This window comes from Idiotropiscis lumnitzeri, chromosome 3 (assembly GCF_059441095.1).
Source record: "Idiotropiscis lumnitzeri isolate Australia: NSW breed Sydney's pygmy pipehorse chromosome 3, RoL_Ilum_1.0, whole genome shotgun sequence".
In the NCBI taxonomy this organism is placed as follows: Eukaryota; Metazoa; Chordata; class Actinopteri; order Syngnathiformes; family Syngnathidae; genus Idiotropiscis; species Idiotropiscis lumnitzeri.
The window spans coordinates 25,345,954-25,365,521 of record NC_142393.1 but is presented as its reverse complement, the minus strand read 5'-3'; the positions used below and the strand labels follow the sequence as shown (position 1 = coordinate 25,365,521).

Genomic DNA, 19,568 nt, shown 5'->3' with positions numbered 1-19,568 from the left:
TGTCTTCAAACGGGTGTTAAAAGTGGACAGAGACGGGGCTTGCCTAACATTTAATGGGAGGTCATTGCATCAAGAAGGATCAAAATATATGATTCAAACATATGATGCATATTTAGAATTAGAATTCAAATCTTGTCATGCTGCATAAAATTAGCTCACATGACATTTGCGCAATAAATGGAGGCTGACAGGCTATATGTCGCTACGATTGCTGATATGAAAAGATGTTGTTTTCCGGAAGCTGCGTTTGGTTTCTCCTCAGCTCTGGAATATGTCAGGACGCATGGGTGGTGACTTGTGACAGTGGCGCTACAGTTTCAGCTTTGCTAATTCTCATTTCTAATTGAGAACAAAGAGGCTGTGTTCATCCTGGAATGCTGCTGCTTGAGATTTTTCTAAATGAGGAGTTCAGATGCTCGCCGCCCTCGCCCGGAGACAAAGCACGTGCCTTGTTGTCAACCCACAGAACCGTACATACTGATTACTGCAAGCATTAAGCTTAATGTCATAAATCACTTACGCATTAGCCATTCCCTTCTGGTGCCGAAGCATAATGAAGTTAACCAATGTATTGCACAAATGCGCTTGGTAATAACATGTGTGTTGATCTCACATGGCCCCAAGTCAAATTTCCGATTACTCGGCGTCCTATCAGAAGACGACAGCCGGCAAGTATTCCCATCAACCTCTTGACCTAAGTTTGAAATAAATGAAAATTACACGGGGATGGACTTTTGACTGTCACAAGTCCGAGCGCCTCTCTTGAAAAAGCGCAGCACGATTGATTTGCTGCAATTTAATCCGTAAAAACGACTCTTTGCGGCATTTACTGCTTACTTATAAATTGGCACGCCACTCTGTCCCGTGGAGGAATAAACACATACAGGCAGTCGAGCTTTATGACATTTTAAGAGGGATGTGTGCGGGCATTTGAGCGTGTCTCTGCGAGCTTCAAGTGCATAAATAAACCAACGAAGCAGTAATGGCCTTGTGCACTAAGCAAAAGCAATAAAGCGGCCTACAACACGTCTCCCGGGAGTTGGATCTCATCTAAAATAATACCCATTTATTAAACATGATCTCCTCACATAGCTCACTGCATCTACTGACGGCATGCAGATTTATGAAAGGAACACACAAGAGCATGTCCAGCAAAGTCAGCAGAGAAACAGTTTGCTCGGGATATGCTTGGCAAACAAGTGACCTTGATTAGTCCAAGAAGGCAGCTTCCTGTTACCGAGTGTCATTAAATTGCCAATAAAATCCACTGCCTCTCATTTTAGTGCTATTGAATGGATTGCCTTGAAATGGAGTACAGACATACAATATTCCCAAAGGACAAAACCTCCTGTTGTGCTTCTCTGAATTTCCTTCCTTGAACCACGGGTGGCCGTTAGAATATCGCGGAACCGGCAGCACAAAGAAACAATGGGCCTGATTCGTCACAGATCGTATTCATCGTGTACTATTATAAAGTTCTACAAATGCATAACTGTTTGCACCCGTGGTTGCGAATCGATTTACACGTTAATTCCTGGAGGACATTGAAAATGGTGCAGCTTGCAGAGAGGAATTGGCTTTGAGACACGGTCCTGCCCAACTGGCAAACATTAGCATGATAAGAAATCTTTCTGCTTCAGCAATATTTTGAAGTTAAAAAAGACTATTGCATACCAACTACACTTTTGATTCCTTAAAAAAGTAAAGAAATTAGATGGCTAATCAGTACCCAAGAACTCGCTAGCCCTTGGGTACTGATTAAAAGCAATCGGCCAACAAATCTCCGATATAAACGACCTCACTTCCCTTTAATTATATGGTGCAAATAATAAATATTTACGATAATGTAATGGATAACGGTTAAGACGATTTCTCTTTTCCAGTTTATCATTTTCTTAAATGCCTCTTTGGTTTCATGAAGTATCTGTGAATGTCTCCCATGCTGACACCCATGCTTAAAGGCCCATTTTCAAAAAGTTATTGATGATGTAACATCCATCCATCCATTATCTAAGCCGCTTCTCCTCACTAGGGTCGCGGGGGGTGCTGGAGCCTATCCCAGCTATCATTGGGCAGTCGGCGGGGGACACCCTGGATTGGTTGCCAGACAATTGCAGGGCACACAAAGACGACCAACCTTCCGCACTTACACTCACACCTAGGGACAATTTAGAGTTTCCAATCAACCTGCCATGCATGTTTTTGGAATGTGGGAGGAAAGCCGCGCAGGCACGGGGAGAACATGCAAATTCCACATTGGAAGGCAAGAGCCGGAATCGAACCCTGCACCTCTGCACTGTGAGCTCATCATGCTCGCCGGTCGTCCACCGTGCCACCCTGCTGTGACATTTTAGGCCGTGATATTCTAGACAATCAAGAGATCATTTTTATGGCAGTCCAAAGAAAATGTCATCTGAACAGCAACATTTCATATGAGAAAAATCCTAAAAGAACTCTTTGGCTGAGCAAATGTTGGAGCCCGAGTGGAATATAATTCTTGCATAACGGTAGAGACAGAAGTGCATAATGTCACAGCACCAATTTATGAGTTGCTTGTCCAACTCTGCAGATGCAAGTGCATGAATGATCCGAACTACTCATTAAACTAATTACTCTCTCCAGTGGCTTTAACTGTAAAATATTGATCAAGCTCCTAGAAAATACCACCATTGGTTACTGGTAAATATCATTTTTCAACATGCATCACTTAATTTCGACAAATCAATTCAAGTGTTTCCATTTTCAAATTTTACAACATGGGATAGGAAATCACAATGTCCCATCACTGGCAAGCTACGTTTAGCTCATATAGTGACCCCTGCTATAGGTCATCTGATTGCAATGAACACCTCATTTAATCGAGACACACACTGATAGTCTACCGTTGGTTTCATAGCTTCAGACAACACATGCAACACTACGGACAGTGCCAATTCTCCTGCTCAATATCCTGTACACGCCGGGGTTTTTGTTATGACTCCGTTATGAATCACCATCACTATCAGTCAAACTAATGAAAGGAGATAGAGTTCAAAATCAAATATCTACCTCCCTAACGCCCACAAATTCAAAGACCTTTGATATGTAAATGTGTGTGTGTGTGTGTGCGCGTTTATATATGTATATATATATATATATATATATATATATATATATATATATATGTATATATATATATATATATATATATATGTATATATATATATATATATATATATATATATACATATATATATATATATGTAGAGAGAGAGAGAGAGAGAGAGAGAGCGGGGGGTGGGGGGGAGTTCGGGATGGATGGGTGGAGGAATAGATTGGTTGATAGACTTTTTTTCTCCTAATTGTAGTTTGCGTTTTCCATGAAAACTAACACAAATGCACCTTCGAGTTTTTCTTTTTCTGCTTCTTTCAATAACGGTTCTTCAACTGTATGTCACTCGAGCTCTCTTCACCGATAATGTCACAGGAGCGACCCTCATTATGTTGTTGCAGTTCACCAGGGGCATCTGTGGTCCGAAGTGCCAGGATGTGGCAGCCATTTTGCATTCACATAATAGCAGACCGCAAAACACATGGTGTGATTTCTGAGCTACGTATACATTTGTGAAAGTGTCAGAATCATTTCATGTCTTTACTGTTGTTATGAAAGTAAAACCACAACAATGTAAAGGTTCAATGATCAGTTGGGATCATTCACGAATGTATATTTTCAAAGTTTGAAGGGTAATGCATGTAAATTGTGCAACTCACATGGTTGCGTTGAAGCTTATTTTGTCTTTCCCGCAATGCAAGGCGTTTATGTCAGAGGACTGCCACCATTGTGTGTTGTTTTAAATACATATGTTCCTAAACAAAATGTACTATTTGTCATGATTTTTTTGCACACAACTCATTTGCATTACAAATTTACTTTACAATAATATTAATAATATTAATGATAAATGATAAATTAATTAAATATATATAAATGATTCCCACCTTATGAATTTGTTCTTTTCAAATACTTCAAACCAGAAAATAATTATTTAGCATATGCCTACATTCTAATTGGACGAAGGTTGAATTAATTTTCCTTCTCTTTCAGAGCAGCACTGAAGGACCTTGGAGAGCCAGCGAGCGAGCGCCGGCTCTGGTTTGAGTGCGTGACCAGCGAATGAGCCTTGTTCATGCGTCTCCCTGCGTGCCACTCCCACATCACTATGAACTGTGAGCAGGACTTTGGAGACGGGGGCTTGGGAGTGACCCTCACATTACGACTGCTCATGCATGGAAAGGTAAAAAGGCCGGCTGCTTCGTGTCACGCGCTGCACAATTTGCATCTGCCTCATGAATTATACACAACAACGTCAAAGAAATGTCATGCGATTAGTTTTTTGGGGGCAAATTAGGCCACCAACTACTTTGGTCACAAACATCACAAAAATTGTTCCACAGTCATTATGAAACATCACAAGCAGGGTTACAACACTTTTTTAATTTACAAATAGAGTTAGTTTTCATTTCGGTTTGACTTTTGTTTTTCAAATTCTGTTAGTCTCAGTTATTACAGTGGGTGTTTTAGTTAGTTTTTTATATTAATTTATAAATATATATATATATGTATATATATATATGTATATATATATATATATATATATATATATATATATATATTTTTATTTTTTTTTTTTTTTTAATTTTATTATAATTTTTTTTAAATGAGAGATTGTGGTCGCACAAGTGGGATTATAAATGGGATGTGGCTATATTTATTTATACTTTCTGTTTTATGATCGAAAAATGTAGCCTTATATTATTTTATTTCGTTTTCGAAAATATTTTTCAGTTTTAGTTATCTCGAATGTTTTCGTTAAATTTAACGTAACCTTGCTTGCATACAAGTGGAATAGAATTTAACCGCGGAGCATAACCAGCAATGTAGAACAACACGCTTCTTGGATTCTTTCTATTTTTGCGTGGTGTATTGTTGCTAGGCAGAAGTCGTTTGTGGCTCGGTCATAACTGATTCATAGGCCAATGAAATATAGATGCCACGGCCACTCGGCTGTTTGAGTAGTGCCTTGCTCCTAGAGCGACAAACCACCTTACTTCTACACATTAATTTTGCAACTGAATTACTGATCTGTATTGAATATAAAATTAATGCAGCTGCAACAGACTACAGTGATGTTTTCGCTTTGCTTGATAATCTGAATGCGTATTTATGCTTTTATTACAGGAGGTTGGCAGCATCATAGGAAAGGTAAGCTTGGTTTTTGTGATTCTGCTATATATTGTTCTTGAGCTTAATTTCACAGCAGTCATTTTCACTTCTGAGTGATAACTTTGCGTTTTTATGCGAGTTTATTAATCTCAGTCGTATCGCATATCGGTACCTTTTATGATTCACAAACCTTTCAAGAACCATACCGCTCCCCCCTCTTGCTTACTTTTATTGGGAGTCAGCAGAAAGCCTGCTGGTTGGAATACCCTCAGCCTAAATGTAATTGCCTCAAACCAACCCCGCAACCACCCCCACTACCCCTAATGCAACACAACAATCCATCAAAAGAGAGAGAGAGAGAAAGAGAGAGAGCGAAAACATTAGCGTATTGACCGCAAGGCTTCTGATGAAACTGAACTCCACGGATGCTTTGCCTCTGGTGGGCACTCGTGGTGTCAGTTCGCTGGGGCCCCAGCTGCCTTGTAATAAAACACCTGCATCAATAGAAGAAGGTGGAGAGACAAAAAATAGATGCGCACCAATATAAAGTGTGGCCAAAAGAAGGATACCGCCACTGATGCTGCTATATGCGAAGCTATGCTAAGTTCACATTACGATTAAATACTTTTAGAGCATTGACTTGAGATATAGTGAGGCGACTTAAGGTGGATTTAAAAAAACAGCTTCAGCAGAGAAGACCAGTAGTGATGAGTATTGGGAGCCATTCTCATATTCACTTGTAAGCGACCACACAAGATGATTGTCAAATACAAATTGTCAACTAGTCCGCACTAAAGCCTTGTTCAGACTGCCAGCCAAAATCCGATTTTTAGCCCATCCAGAATTAAAATGGATGACTTTTTTTGTAGTCGGAACAGTAGAGACGACTTTACATACTCATAGGACCCGGGGATAACCATTAACTACAGGCCCCGCCCCCAACCCGAACTGCTCAACTTGCGTTTTAACAATGACAAACAGGTCAGCATGCAATTATAATTTATTGCATCAATTTGGAAGTGAATAGTGCATTTTTCCAATCTTTTTTATGAATAAAAAAATATATATTTTAATAGTATTGCACTGATATGACAAACAAGTACACTTAACCAAATTAGCGCATGCCGTCATTGAATGAATTTACAAAACAAGACATCTCGTTTACTTGAGGGACGTTCTGTGCTGCCATCGTTATTGATACACGGTTTTTCAGTATATACAGTCGTTTTTTTTCCACAATGGTTTTACATAATTTCACTTAACATTAACATCAATATACATGACAAAAGATACAGCCATCCCATACCAAATCAACTCATAATCCCACTGAATGGAACCGAATCTAATCATTTTACTGCAAAATACACCTTTCTTGAATCGTATTGTACTCCATCTATCGAGAAACGTATTGAATCGTCTTTTATTGCAGAGATGCACAGCCCTAGATGATACATTTGAATGATGAGCTGGGAAGACAAGAGGAAGAGACAGGTTTGGTGCAGAGAGGCACTTGCTCTGCGCCACTTGAACTCTATGGACCAGCTCTCCACGAGACAAGTCGTCTCTCTCTCATGTCTTCCCTATCAATAGCAAACAGCACAGTAGAAACACAAAGGACCGTATGTTGTCGCAAGAAAATGGGAGATGAAAGTTTTTCAAATGTAAGGAGGAGGTGGTCAGGGGCTTGACAAAATGCAATAGTGACACTCGTGAGAAGAAAATGGAGGCCTGTATGACTCGGTCTAAGGAGGGGCAAAGGTAGGTGGCACAAGTATGAACTTGTTAGTTGTTGTTCCTGGTAGGCGATCTTCACTTCACACTTTCTCTGCATATAGATTAATTACGGCATTCTCACATCCTCCTCTCACACAAATGTGTCTGATGCTGCTTAGTGTGACACACTATTGCATCAGAACAGCACAATATAACTTTCTGCTGAATTCCAATCAGGCTTGATGTTAATTGCCTCCGAATAGCGAGACACATCTCAAAGTTAAGGAGACTGAATTTTTTTTTTTCCTGTATGAATCTGCTTTAAAGCTGCCTTTCATTTTCTTTTTATTACAGAAAGGAGAGACTGTGAAACGAATACGTGAGGAGGTACGGTTTGCACCACTTCTAGCTGCAATCACCACATTTCATCAGCAGCTCCAATGTCACTTTTGCGATTGCTCCCTTTTTTTTTCTCATTATCATATCACAATGTGTGTTTGAAACAATTGTTATAATGACATCAATGACACTGAAATTTGCTTCCACCAAGTGCACTACGTGAATTTGGGTTTAGTCTGCTCCAGAATAGCTAACATTAAGACATTTATCATTTTTATGTAGCTTCTGGACATATATGGAATATGTAGCTTGTCGTTGATGAATATTTATCAACTGTATGAATTACTAAGTAAAAATAAATCAGGCAGGCGTGTACACAAGTCCAATTCACACTCTTGCAAAAGTGAAAAGATCTAAAAATGGGAGCACAATACAACTTTATTTACAGAAATGAGTGGCATTTACAAAGTAATGAGCCCATTTGAATTTAACCTCCTAATAATAAATGATTTTATTTATCAATTTTACCAGTTTCTAGTATGAATACTTGGTCAAAGGATGATTTCAGAAACGTTGAGTTTAAGCCTGTTTTATTCTTGTCTGCCATTTTAGAAATTCTGTCATTTCTGTGATTATATTTCTTGCTTTCTTCTAAAGCAGCTCCAAACAAGCTTCAAAATGGCCCTCATTGTACGCATCTGTGACTCTGGGAAGCCACAGGGCAGATGTTTGTAAGCATTTTTGGAGTTTATGATGTCATCAATGTTGACTCTTTGATTCTCCAGGATGAGCTGCTGAAGATGGTCTGCCACTTCTTTACATTGCTTGTCACCCACTTTTGGACTTCCCCATCCACATTTTGCTCCCTTTTGAAAACATTTAGTGGTCGTTCCCTTTCCAAAGCGAGACATTTCATAACGGCTCTCGCTTCTGACAGATATCCAACCATGACTATCATTTCCAAAATGGCTGACAGGTAGAGGGCAAGCTAGATTGAAGATAATCGCAGTCAACAAAGGTGACACGCACATTTAAAACATGATCTAAAGTTTTGACAACTTGGGTTCAGTTCCGCTTTAATTTCATCTCTTTCAGTATCGCGCAGTGGTGCCTCGAATGTAGCGTACAACTGAAGGAACCAACTCAAACTTGCCTGTATTCTGTGAAAAGCGATTTATAAAAAAACCGCTGTGATATGGGAACAATGAAACGTAATATAGCAAGGGAACACTGCATTGCGTTTATGGACTATTCCTCCCGAGGATCTCAATGTCTCTAAATTTGCGTTTTGTTTCTGGAAATGGCCTATGAATTGTGAAATTGACAGACATTCACAAATATTGAACGCCATTCTCATGATTTGTGATTTTCAATCCAAACGTCTTTGTGTGTCTCTTATCGAACTGCTCACTCACCAGATCCCCTATCTAATTTGTTTCTCGTTGAACAACACCAGTTTTTCCACTTGAATCTTTTTTCACAAATCCCAAGGGCGCAGCTTATCGAATGTGTTGGTTCGACTTGTATTACAACGTAATTAGTCCAACGCTGCTGAGGTACATTTGATTTCCTCTCTTGTTGCAAAGATTTTATGTTGTGTTCTTTGCAAGGCGGATGGATAAGCAGGAGAACTGTGAGGTCATGCAACAATGCAAAGCTGCTGGACTAAACAGTCGCCCGTGGTCCTCACCCAACCGCCGCATCGTCCAGTCAGCAAGCCACTTTCGGCTTGTGTTACTAACTGTCTGAGTATCATGCCGTCATCCTCCGCCCCACCCCCCCCCCCCAGTGGGTCGCACAGTCACAGTGGGAGCATGATTCACTGGAGTGACTGGAGAAATTGGCCCAGAGGACACAGCACCACGCTGTCGCTGCTCATGTGACTGAAACCTTGAAATCAAGGACGCTGAATGGGAGCAGATGAAGGCAGACGATTTATAATGCCGTAAACATTGCCGGCGCAGAGGCTACATTAGATCTAGTCTGTCTTTCTTGATCAACTGTTATGCTTCACACGGATGCCCAATAAATTAGCAGAGCTACTCCATAGGCCATAAAATTCAGAGTAAATTGAATCCCTTTAAAGTAAAGGTATAAAACACTTTCAGTTTTCAGTCAAATGCAAACACTGGGTAACTTTTGGATTATTTTCCCTCGAATTAGTGACTTAGAAGAGCTGTGTTAGGACACTGAATAGCCTTGATAGGCTAGCCATCCAGCTGCAGCTCATGCAGGGCAAGCTACATAGCGAACCATTGCTCCAGTAGTTAATGAGAAGCCAGGAAAGAAGGGAGGATGGGTGAATGTTTCACGTAGATAGCCTGTTTTTTGATACAAAAACGGAGCAGGCAGTTTCAGGGTTAGATGCGCTCGAAGCCATTTTCACGCTGATGACGATACAAGTACAATGACGTCATCCTGGTCTGTTCTACAGTCTACAACAGTCATTTTGAATTATACTCCTAATCAATGAGCTACAAAGAATGCATTGTTTAAAGTCACCATTCAAAGCTACTGTAAGTTACAAGCGTCATATCCGTTGACTTCTGTCCTTACAGAGCAGTGCTCGGGTCAACATCTCAGAAGGTTCCTGTCCAGAGAGGATCATCACCATCACTGGATCTACAGACAGTGTCTTCAGAGCCTTCACCATGATCACATACAAACTAGAAGAGGTAGCGTTAATATCTGTTCGGAATATGATGAGTGTCCTCGGCTGCCATCAATAAGGAAAAATGTATTGAGACCAACGTCCCAATTTGAATAGGGTTGATTTTTCCATCGGTGTTGGGATATATCTTCTTATTTTTTTCATGTTACATGACAGCTTTGTGGGAACTAGTGGATGAAACGACAAGGCGACTCTTCGACTTTTCCCCTCCTCACAAAGACGGTTATTGCTGGAGGTTGCCAATCACAATTTTTTTTCAACAACACGCCTCACAAAAATCAGGAGTTCTGTTCAAACATTCTCCTATAACAGTGAAAAGTCGAACAATATACGGTTGCAATAGGCAAGTTCTCGCTCAATCATTCTTTAACCTCCTTATTGTAAACATGAAATGTTAATGTCGGCAGAGAAAACACCAAAGTAGCATATCTCTCAACCGTCGGCTTTCATCCAGCTGAGACGCTCACTTCTTCTCTTTCCACTGGCCCCGCCCTGCGACTCACTCATCCAACCACAAATCACGATCACCTTCAGAGAACCACAGACCGTCACATCTTGTAAAGCTCTTGCAACAATCCACATAATACAACCGCAGGTTCGTTATAAAACCAATATTTTCTTATATTGTATACTACTATTATAGATTGTAAGAAAGGAGTCTAGACATTGTGATTTTCTAGGAATTCGTTTGAAAATGTGAACATTGGCAGAGAATCACTGAAAAAAGTGTTTTGTTGTTCTGTTTCCTAATTATTGTGACAAATCACAATAAAATAAAAAAAAATCATTAATTATTAATAAACCTAAAATTATTAAAGATAATTTGAGCAAATTTATTATTTCAATAATGTGCATCAAACTGGTAGCCCTTCGCATTAATTGGTTCCTGGAAGACAACTGATTATCAACCCTGCAATTGCATTACATGAATTGGTGTTAAGAAGTTTCCAATTGTGACAGACCTTGTGAAGGTGTCGGAATGTGATTGGATGAGCAAGTTGGGGATGTGGCCTCTGCAACTGAGTACAGGACTCCCTAATATCTATAAAAATGGAAAGTATAATAATATTGAGAGTGACATAGAGTGTTGTGATGACTTAAAATACACCCAATATGTAAAATATAAAAAAGAAAAAACGGTCGATCTGTATTATCAGGCTAAATAAGCTTCCCCCGCTTCCCTCCACCGTGCAGTAAATAAGAATGTTGAAAACATTAGGTTCACTGTTGGGAGTCACTTTTTGGGGGAAAAAGAGTTAAATATAGCGGAAAAAACATTCCCAAGTCGTAGTTCTTAGTCCCTATCATGCGTGTGCTCGTGTGCACATAAAAAGCACTCATTTCAAAGTAAAAGCGTTTTAAGTTTTACTTTGACTTCATGGTTATAACACAAAAATATAAAAAGATTCGTTTTGTGTTTTCGTTACATTTCATCTGGATACAAACATTAAAACAGGGTTGTAAAGTTGTCAAACTACCGGTTAGACGAAAGGAAATCATTTGTCTGTGATGGATGGAGCCGGAAATAAAAGAACTCAAAGCGATTTCTCCACATGATACAAAAATCATTTCTTAAACCTCATCTCAGCAGCATCGCTAATGTGTTCTCGGCGCAATCGATTAACCTCCCAACGCAAGTAATAGAGACGTAGATATTATTTTCCCTAGAATTTGATGTGCTTCCCGATAGGTGAAGCACACTTGTTGAATGGATGTCAAGTAGCAGCTCAAGACGAGAATGTGAACCTGCTAAATCACTTCATTTACATTCATTATCATTTGGTGTTCTATGCATGAGTTTGTCCTTTAAAAGTAATCAGACACGCAATAAAGAGGTTTTGCTTTTCGTATTTTCACATTTATAATAATAAGGTTAGCGTTTTTGATGGACAGTGCTGTGATTTTTTTTTTTGCATGTTTGCCCGTGCTTAAGTGGCTTTTCTTTAGTCTGCTTTCTTCCTCCATTCCAAAAACATGATAACAAATACATGATAGAGCCGTGAAGGACTTTAAATTGACCTTTGGTGTGAATGCGTGTGAATACTTGTTGTTCTATCATAATGTGCCCTGTGATTGGCTGGCGACAAGTTCAGTTTGGCCTCCGGCCCAGCAAGAATCGTGCTCAGCTGCGTCCCTCGTGAGGATAGGCTCTATAGAAAAGGGATGGATGGATATCTATCCATCCATCCATTATCTAAGCCGCTGGAGCCTATCCCAGCTGTCTTTGGGCAGATAGGCGGGGTCCACCCTGAACTGGTTGCCAGTCAATAGCAGGACACACGAAGACAAACAACCATGCGCGCACACACTTATCAACCCATGTCTTTGCAATGTGGAAGGAAGCCGGAGTACCCGGTGAAAACCCATGCATGCATTTCATCTTGACAAAATGGGTGGCAGTCTAATTTCTACGGGTTTGATATAAACTATACATCTATCCGGGCGGCACAGTGGGCGACTGGTTAGCACAATGGCCTCACAGTGCAGACGTCATGGGTTTGAGTGTGGAGTTTGCATGATCTCGCCGTGCCTGTGTGGGTTTCCTCCGTTTTTTTTTTGTGTGTGTGTGTGTGGGTGTGTGTGTGTGTGTGTGTTTAAAATAGCATTCACATGTCTTGTACAGCCTACAAGCAACCATTTTTGCAAAAAAAACAAAAAAACTAAAAAAAAAACAAAAAAAAAACTCCAGAAATCAAAATCTGACCAAGGCTAATGCAAGTCAATGTCTGGAATCTAAACAACATGGCGCCCGTAGCCCATGTGATGTTAATGTACCCATTGAGGAGCAGTACTGTGACCTAATAGAGTGTCCAAACCTTTTTTTATACAGCTTTGATTGCGATGAAATCAACAGCGCTTCTGCTGGTTGTGCATTCCATTCAGCCACAACTACTTCAAGATGAATTGCCAACCAGTTTTCAATCCTAAGAATTTGGGTCTACCAATTCATGGATCTTGTTGTTTCCCACCGAGTAGTAGAATGGGAATTGTTTCCATGGTGACCGTGCATCTCCACCTCTAATTAAAATGATGCCACAGTAGACAATAATGAGAAATCAGGAACAGCGGTCTACTCAAAGATTTTTTTTCTCACTCGCCTCTTACCAAAGTTGTGTGCAGGAGAAACGCTACAGTTTCCATGGCAACATATTAACTGACACACTCTGTGCCACCGTACTCAGTGTTAATAAAAATTAAAACAAAGGGAAACAGCCACCTGCTGGTCACCGAGTATTCGACTCCTTTGGGTGTCATCAGCACACTTTCATGAAGCAACGGAGCACCTTCACCTCGTGTGCGCATTGCAGAAAACACAAGATGGCCTGTCAGGTGTGCTCACGCAATCTCAAACTGCACATGGACTAATAATGCCAGAACCGTACTCGAGTATCACACAACAGGTTTATTTGTTCTCAAGTGTCATGGAAGCAATATAATCTTTTGTTATCAGGGCTGCCCGCAACACAACACGCTGCAGGGATTAAACCCTGCAACAGTTGTGTGTGCGTGTGAGTGTGTGTTGTGAAGAGGTGGGAAATTTAATCACACTCGCCTGAAGTAAAGTATAGATACATGAGAAAGAGACGCCTTGTGCCGATATGAAACTCTGGATCTACAACAGTAGAGCACTGAATGTTAGCGTTCGCGTAAGGTTTTAATTTGGGAAATGTATCAATAAACTTGCCTGTTGAGCATAGATGTAGCTAATACTGCATTTGTTCTGAATTCACTCAGCTGGTCATGGCCACTCCCACTAAATGCAGCACCAATCTTCACCCTTGTTTTGTCTCTGGATCTGTCCAATTCCTTCCTTTATATTTTTGTTGCTAACTGGAGGTGGATATTCCACCATTGTTTCAGCAACGTTCCTGAAGCCCAACTGAAAAAGTCGAGGCCGCAGGTTCACAGAAAATGAATGTCAACTTGTCAATCACTCTTTCGTCTCCTTTGTTGACTGATTTTCCCCGACGTGGGGTTTCTGAATAATCTAATTTTCTTTAATTTTTAGTTTTTTTTAAAACACACAAATTGCCTCTTTAAGTACTTTTGTTTTTTTTGTTTTTTTAAACAAGGTCCATAATCTTAAATGTTCTTAACTACAAAGTAAAAAGCAAATAATAATGTTTATTGGCACCAATTTTGATAACTTGGCACAATGCAAAAAATTAACTGAACACTAAATAATTTTCCTCTTTTATGAACTTGCAAAATACTAGAAAAAAGAATTACCGGAAGCAGCTGCAAGCTAAATTCTGACAAGACAATCAGGATTAAACTGAAAACAGGTCCTGTATGAGCACAACAAAAAAAACATACTGTGATTAAAAAAATAAATAAATAAAAAAAAAAAATGCATTTTAGAAGGAGTAGGAAGTGCAGATATTGTAGGGAGTAAGAGTAGAAAGATCACGGGCACTGGAAAAATACGCTTAGGTGCAGAAACAAAATATTTAGATTTGATTTCTCTCCAACTCTGATGCGCACGGAACGTGTTGCCATGGTTCAAGTTATTATTATTTGCTTCATATTTTTAGATCAAATCTACAAAGTCTTGTGACCGTTCAGACAAGCCGTGTGCCGTTTTTGTAACAAGAGGCGACGTCAGAGCGCCTTGTCGGAGAGGCTAAAAATAGATGCAAAGAACCACATCATAAGCTGCATTTTTCAGCCTTAAAGTTCAGCCGTTGGGAAATGATTTTCAAGTTGCTTTTAAGAGATCCAATCTCTCGAGGTTACGCATCCACGAGACAAACTAGTTTCATTGCCAGACGGCCCTCACGCACATTTCACGTTGTTGCACATTAGCTGCACCTTGATGAGTGAAAGTGAGACGGCAGAGGGTATTTACATTTCAAAGGTTGACGGAGTTGCTCTTCTCATTAATTATAAGCACCGTCTCCGCCCACTCATGATGTTTGCAGGCTTTGTTGGGGGGGGGGAAAAAACCTCAAGATGGTTCTGACCTGTTTCATGAATGATTATGATGATATCGGCTCCCAAAAACGATACATTAGTTAGCGATCCTTAAAAACGCTGAGAAACGCAAACTCTTTGCGTACGCAGATAGGTTGTGATCTTTTCCACACATTGAAAGTGAGAATTTGATTTGGAGTGGTTGTGGTTCTTTTGCTTCGATGGCAGTTGAGAGCTTGATTGCTCTCGACTGGCATCAAACTGCGTGTGTGCGAGACGTCGCAACTGAAGGCACGCTCCTTAAACACTGATTCTTCATTTAACCTTCCAAGGATAATTTCAACTTGGATGGTGATGAAGTGGGAAAACAACTCCTTTTGAAACTCCTCTCACTTTGACGCTTCTGATATGATGTGACATTTTGACACTTTGTGGGGAAGGTTCTGATTAGTTTTGTAGAAGCATCATTTGCTACTGCTTTGCGCTTTAATGCCAAGTTAGCAATCTGACGAACGTCACGGTTATATTGCTTTCTGATGCATCTTTATATACACAAGTACAGTTTTAATACATCCATTCTGTCTGGATTATAAAGCAGTGGAGGAGAACTTCACATGTGCAAATGTTAAATCATTAGATTCCTTTTTTGATTCTCAGTCACTCACATTCTCAATATAGTGGTGCCTTGAGATAGGAGTAACCTAACTTACAAGTTTTCTCAATACTCTTGACGATTTTTTTGCCTTGTGAGCACAGATTTGAGATATGAGCGCTGTATGGTGGTGGTGAATTCACAAGCAGCAGTTGAGCAAATACTGAACAATTCTTTTAAAATTCAAAATCTATATTTGCAACTGTTGCAAATAGTGGACACTGATCTCTGCTGTGTTGTGAATTGATTGGTCAAAGTGGTGAACATGTCTTTAAACATCAACTGTGATGCATGAATTTTGTGTGTGACACATCTTGTGAAAAACGTACTCAAATACGAGCAAAGCCCAACATGACCAATAAAATGATCTAGATTCAAAGTCACGTATTAACCTTGAGTGGTTTTATCTCCCCCTACACGTTCCTCCCTGGATGCCCAGCTGTCTTTCATTTTTCCCCCCGGGCTGGCTCTCTTGTGCTTGCTTCTCTCCTCTTCTCTTCTCTTCATCCTGCTGACTGTTGCTGCGTATCTCTGACAGGACCTGACAGCGTTGGTGGCCAACGGCACCATCAGCTCCAAGCCACCAGTCACCCTGCGGCTGGTCATCCCCGCCAGCCAGTGTGGCTCTCTTATTGGCAAAGGAGGGGCAAAGATAAAGGAGATCAGAGAGGTAGGCATCCTCCCAGTCGATAGAACGATCGAGCTGAGCAATACAAATGGATATGCTCCTGTACAAGTCCCAAATCAACCGCATCGCATTGAAGCAAATGTTATTACACGACCCAATTCAATCCAAGTGGGGTAAAAAAAAAAGTCATTGTCAGCGAGGCACTAATTGAACAATATGTTTATTAAATCGGTTTTGTTTCATGTAAATGTAAGCAAAAATAACTGTCTACGAAGGCAGCTCGCTTTAGAATGTGCATTGTGTCACAATGTTGTGGCCTGTTGGCGTATGGCGCATTGCGCTATGATAGTGTTGCACATGGATCTTTATCAATATAGTGTAGATATATAGTGTCCTGATCAGAATCACTCAGTCATGAAAATGGAGCAGAAAAATTCAACTTTGAGGTCTTCACTCATCTTCTCCCTTTGCTTAGCGTCTTTTTTCTTCGGGTATTCCAGCCTCGTCCCACATTCCAAACACGCGTTTCTTAGGTTAAAAGAAGCCTCTAAGTTGCGCATACGTCTGAATATGAGCAACTTGGAATGATTGTTTGTCGATGTTCTCTGTGAGTGACTGGCGAGCATCCAAGTCCTTAAGGGCCGAGCTCACCGGCCTGGAAAATAGTTGCAGACTAGTCGGCGACGTGACGGCAACTCGAGTCTTCGTCTCCGTGTCGTCTCCTGGAGACTAGCGGGCTCACCCGGGAGTTGCGGCAAAAAAAAGTTTTTCAGAAACCTTTTGGAGACATTTTCAATTCTCCATCTGGTCTCGGAGATGTTGCAGAGACTAATTCTGGAGTGTTGATTTTTGCAACATCTCTGCAAAATCTCAGAGACCATCTGGAGACTAAGGAGACATCGCAAAAATATCTGCAGTACTTCGCATCAACGTCCATGCGATAACGTGACTGAGCCCACTCTGGCTTGGTATAATAATCGAAACACCTTCACTCGGCTGCGGCATCTCCACCACGTCACCAAAATGTCGTTGCGACCTTTCGGCAAATTGGTCTCTATGAGATGTTGCGTGGTGAGAAGGCAAAATATTTTGGTCCCCTGAGTCGTAGCAACGGTTGCAGTCGCCGCGGCAGTCGCGGGCAATGAGATAGGCCCTTTAAAGTCAGCTGGGAAGCTCCAGCTCACTCAAGTCCCTAATGAGGACAAGCGGTCGGTATAATGTGGAAAATAGATGGATGGACCTTAAGCTATTGTCACGTCATGATCCATATACGCAGAATGGCAATGCTCTCTCTCGCTCTCGTATGGTTGCGCAACACATATCCCCGTGTTCACAATAGCATGCTAACCATCCCTAATTAGTGTAAAGTTCAACTGACGCTGATGGGAAGGTCATTAGTTTTCAAGGTATTAAGGAAAGTGTTCAACATAACATTTTGAACTGATGATGACACTGGCTGAGTCAAGTTTTCACCCTCAGGGGAATATGGGATGTTTCAAGGTTTGCCCGTCCGACTGTGAACCAAAGCCAGCGCGTTGGGGGACTAAGTCATGGGAATTTATAAATACCACGGCTAAAAAGAGTCAAATCAAAAAGCCTGCAAGATTGTCGATAAAATAAGCAAATATAATCATGATGGAAGAATTAGTCTTTGATCTCCTCTTTGGAGGGTGCCTCATTAGAGCCTCAGATCATTGCAACCACTAACACGGGAATGTAAGACAATACACTAATAGGATAATAGAGATTCACAATTCAATGAAGCACTTTATGAGTCAGGAGGTTTAACATGTGGCAACATTTGAGGTCCACGTGAACCTTTGGGATTTAATTAATACATCAATTGCCAAGGACGTTTAAGAACCTGGCAGTGCCTTGCAAAATTTTCCGCAGTACTCTGCAGCAGTGCTTTTTTTTTTTTAAACAACTCACAGTCTGATCGTGACATCAGCTGCATGATAAATTTATAGTCTTTGCCTCAGCAGCAGCGTCATTAAAAGTGCGTCATTGTGCTTCACTTGCCTCAACATTCTGTAACTTGCTCAGTCTCCTTTATCACCAATGTGGAAGGTCATCAGGCTCCCAGTGCCGCACGCTGGAGAAGTTGGGGTCGTGTAATTGCAACTTGTCCCATCAACCTTAATCTTCACCCGTATCATTTGCAGAGCACCGGAGCTCAGATACAAGTGGCGGGGGATTTGCTGCCCAACTCCACTGAGCGAGGAGTGACGATATCTGGGAATCAGGACTCTGTAATCCAGTGTGTCAAACTCATCTGTGCGGTCATCCTGGAGGTACGACTCATCTCTTGTGTTTGACGGTTTACCTGTTTGAGGAGAGGGAGGGGGGTGGGGGGGTTTGAGGAGAGGGAGCTCCTTCTGAGTAAACAGTGAAAGAAAAAAACAATCCGTCTCACTATCATAAACACTCACCTACATTTACAATTGACATGAAATTGAAGAAGCGATTTAGATAATGGATGGATGGATTCATCTATTTTATAACAGTCTATAATTTTCATCTTATAATGCGACTCTTGGCTGCCCAACTGCCAGTAATTTGTGTGTTTGATTCACATTCGGCATTTTTTTTTTTTAAATGAATCGATTTTTATCAATAATAATCTTCATCTGACGTGATCCTCCAAATCACATTGATCGTTTTCAAAGCCCACGGACACTTTTGAAAATCACTACAAAGTGTAGCGTGTTATGCAAATGCGGTGAGAGTCATCAGGAGTCAAAAGGTTCTCTGCTCATGTGAGAGCTTGGGAGTGTGACACTGCACAAGACAGCAAAGAAAGTGGCCCACAGCAAAGTCTGTCCACCTTTAGACGCCAGCTCAACAGCTCTCTTGAGGAAACGGGAGAGGAGATAAGAAAAAAAACAACCCCAAGCACAGTTTCCCTCCTGTGCCTTCATGGGAGTGCACAAGTCCTTTTTGTTTCGGTGTTACAGCTGGACCTGAGTGACTAATTGCTAGTTTGATCCAGTTTGCAGGGGCTCTCTTCAAAGCAAGCTACATTGGGATTCAGTACTAGCAGCTTCTTGCTTTGGGCTCTGAGATTTAAATTATGCAAAATTATACAAAGAATTGGCTGTGACTGCTCCAGTAGAAAAGATGCTCCACATATTTTTAAGCCCAACCCCCACACACAAAAACAGAGTCATCAACTTTGCAGTTCACTTGATAAGATATCCACATCAAACCGTGTCGCGCGCAATGTATAAACTCCTTTTCTCGCTGGCCTTTGAAGACTTTTATCTCAAAACGTCTCCCTGAGAGGGGATGCCTGATTTTCCCACAAAGGCGCCACCGCGGCGGCTGATGGCAACGAAAGCTCAGAGCTATCATCCTCTGCAGAGCTCCTGTTATTCAATGAATGACCAATTTGAACAAAAGAAAAACACGAACCCGGCAAAAAGCTCATTAGCAGTTTAGAACATCA

General features: G+C 40.9%; 1 protein-coding gene across 2 annotated transcripts in view; it reads left to right on the top strand.

The window, feature by feature from the left end:
• The window catches only part of pcbp4 (poly(rC) binding protein 4), a 51,555-nt gene that overhangs the window by 16,986 nt on the left and 15,001 nt on the right, over positions 1 to 19,568 (top strand). Inside the window, exons 2-7 of one of the 2 annotated variants that reach the window (XM_088292303.1) lie at positions 4,090 to 4,274; positions 5,219 to 5,242; positions 7,271 to 7,303; positions 9,814 to 9,930; positions 16,031 to 16,162; positions 18,286 to 18,414. In XM_088292303.1, coding sequence (XP_088148429.1) covers positions 4,167 to 4,274; positions 5,219 to 5,242; positions 7,271 to 7,303; positions 9,814 to 9,930; positions 16,031 to 16,162; positions 18,286 to 18,414 — 543 coding nt within the window. In that variant the 5' untranslated portion in view covers positions 4,090 to 4,166. Of the gene's footprint in view, positions 1 to 4,084; positions 4,275 to 5,218; positions 5,243 to 7,270; positions 7,304 to 9,813; positions 9,931 to 16,030; positions 16,163 to 18,285; positions 18,415 to 19,568 lie in introns of both variants that reach the window. The other variant, XM_088292302.1, reaches the window with a different exon arrangement.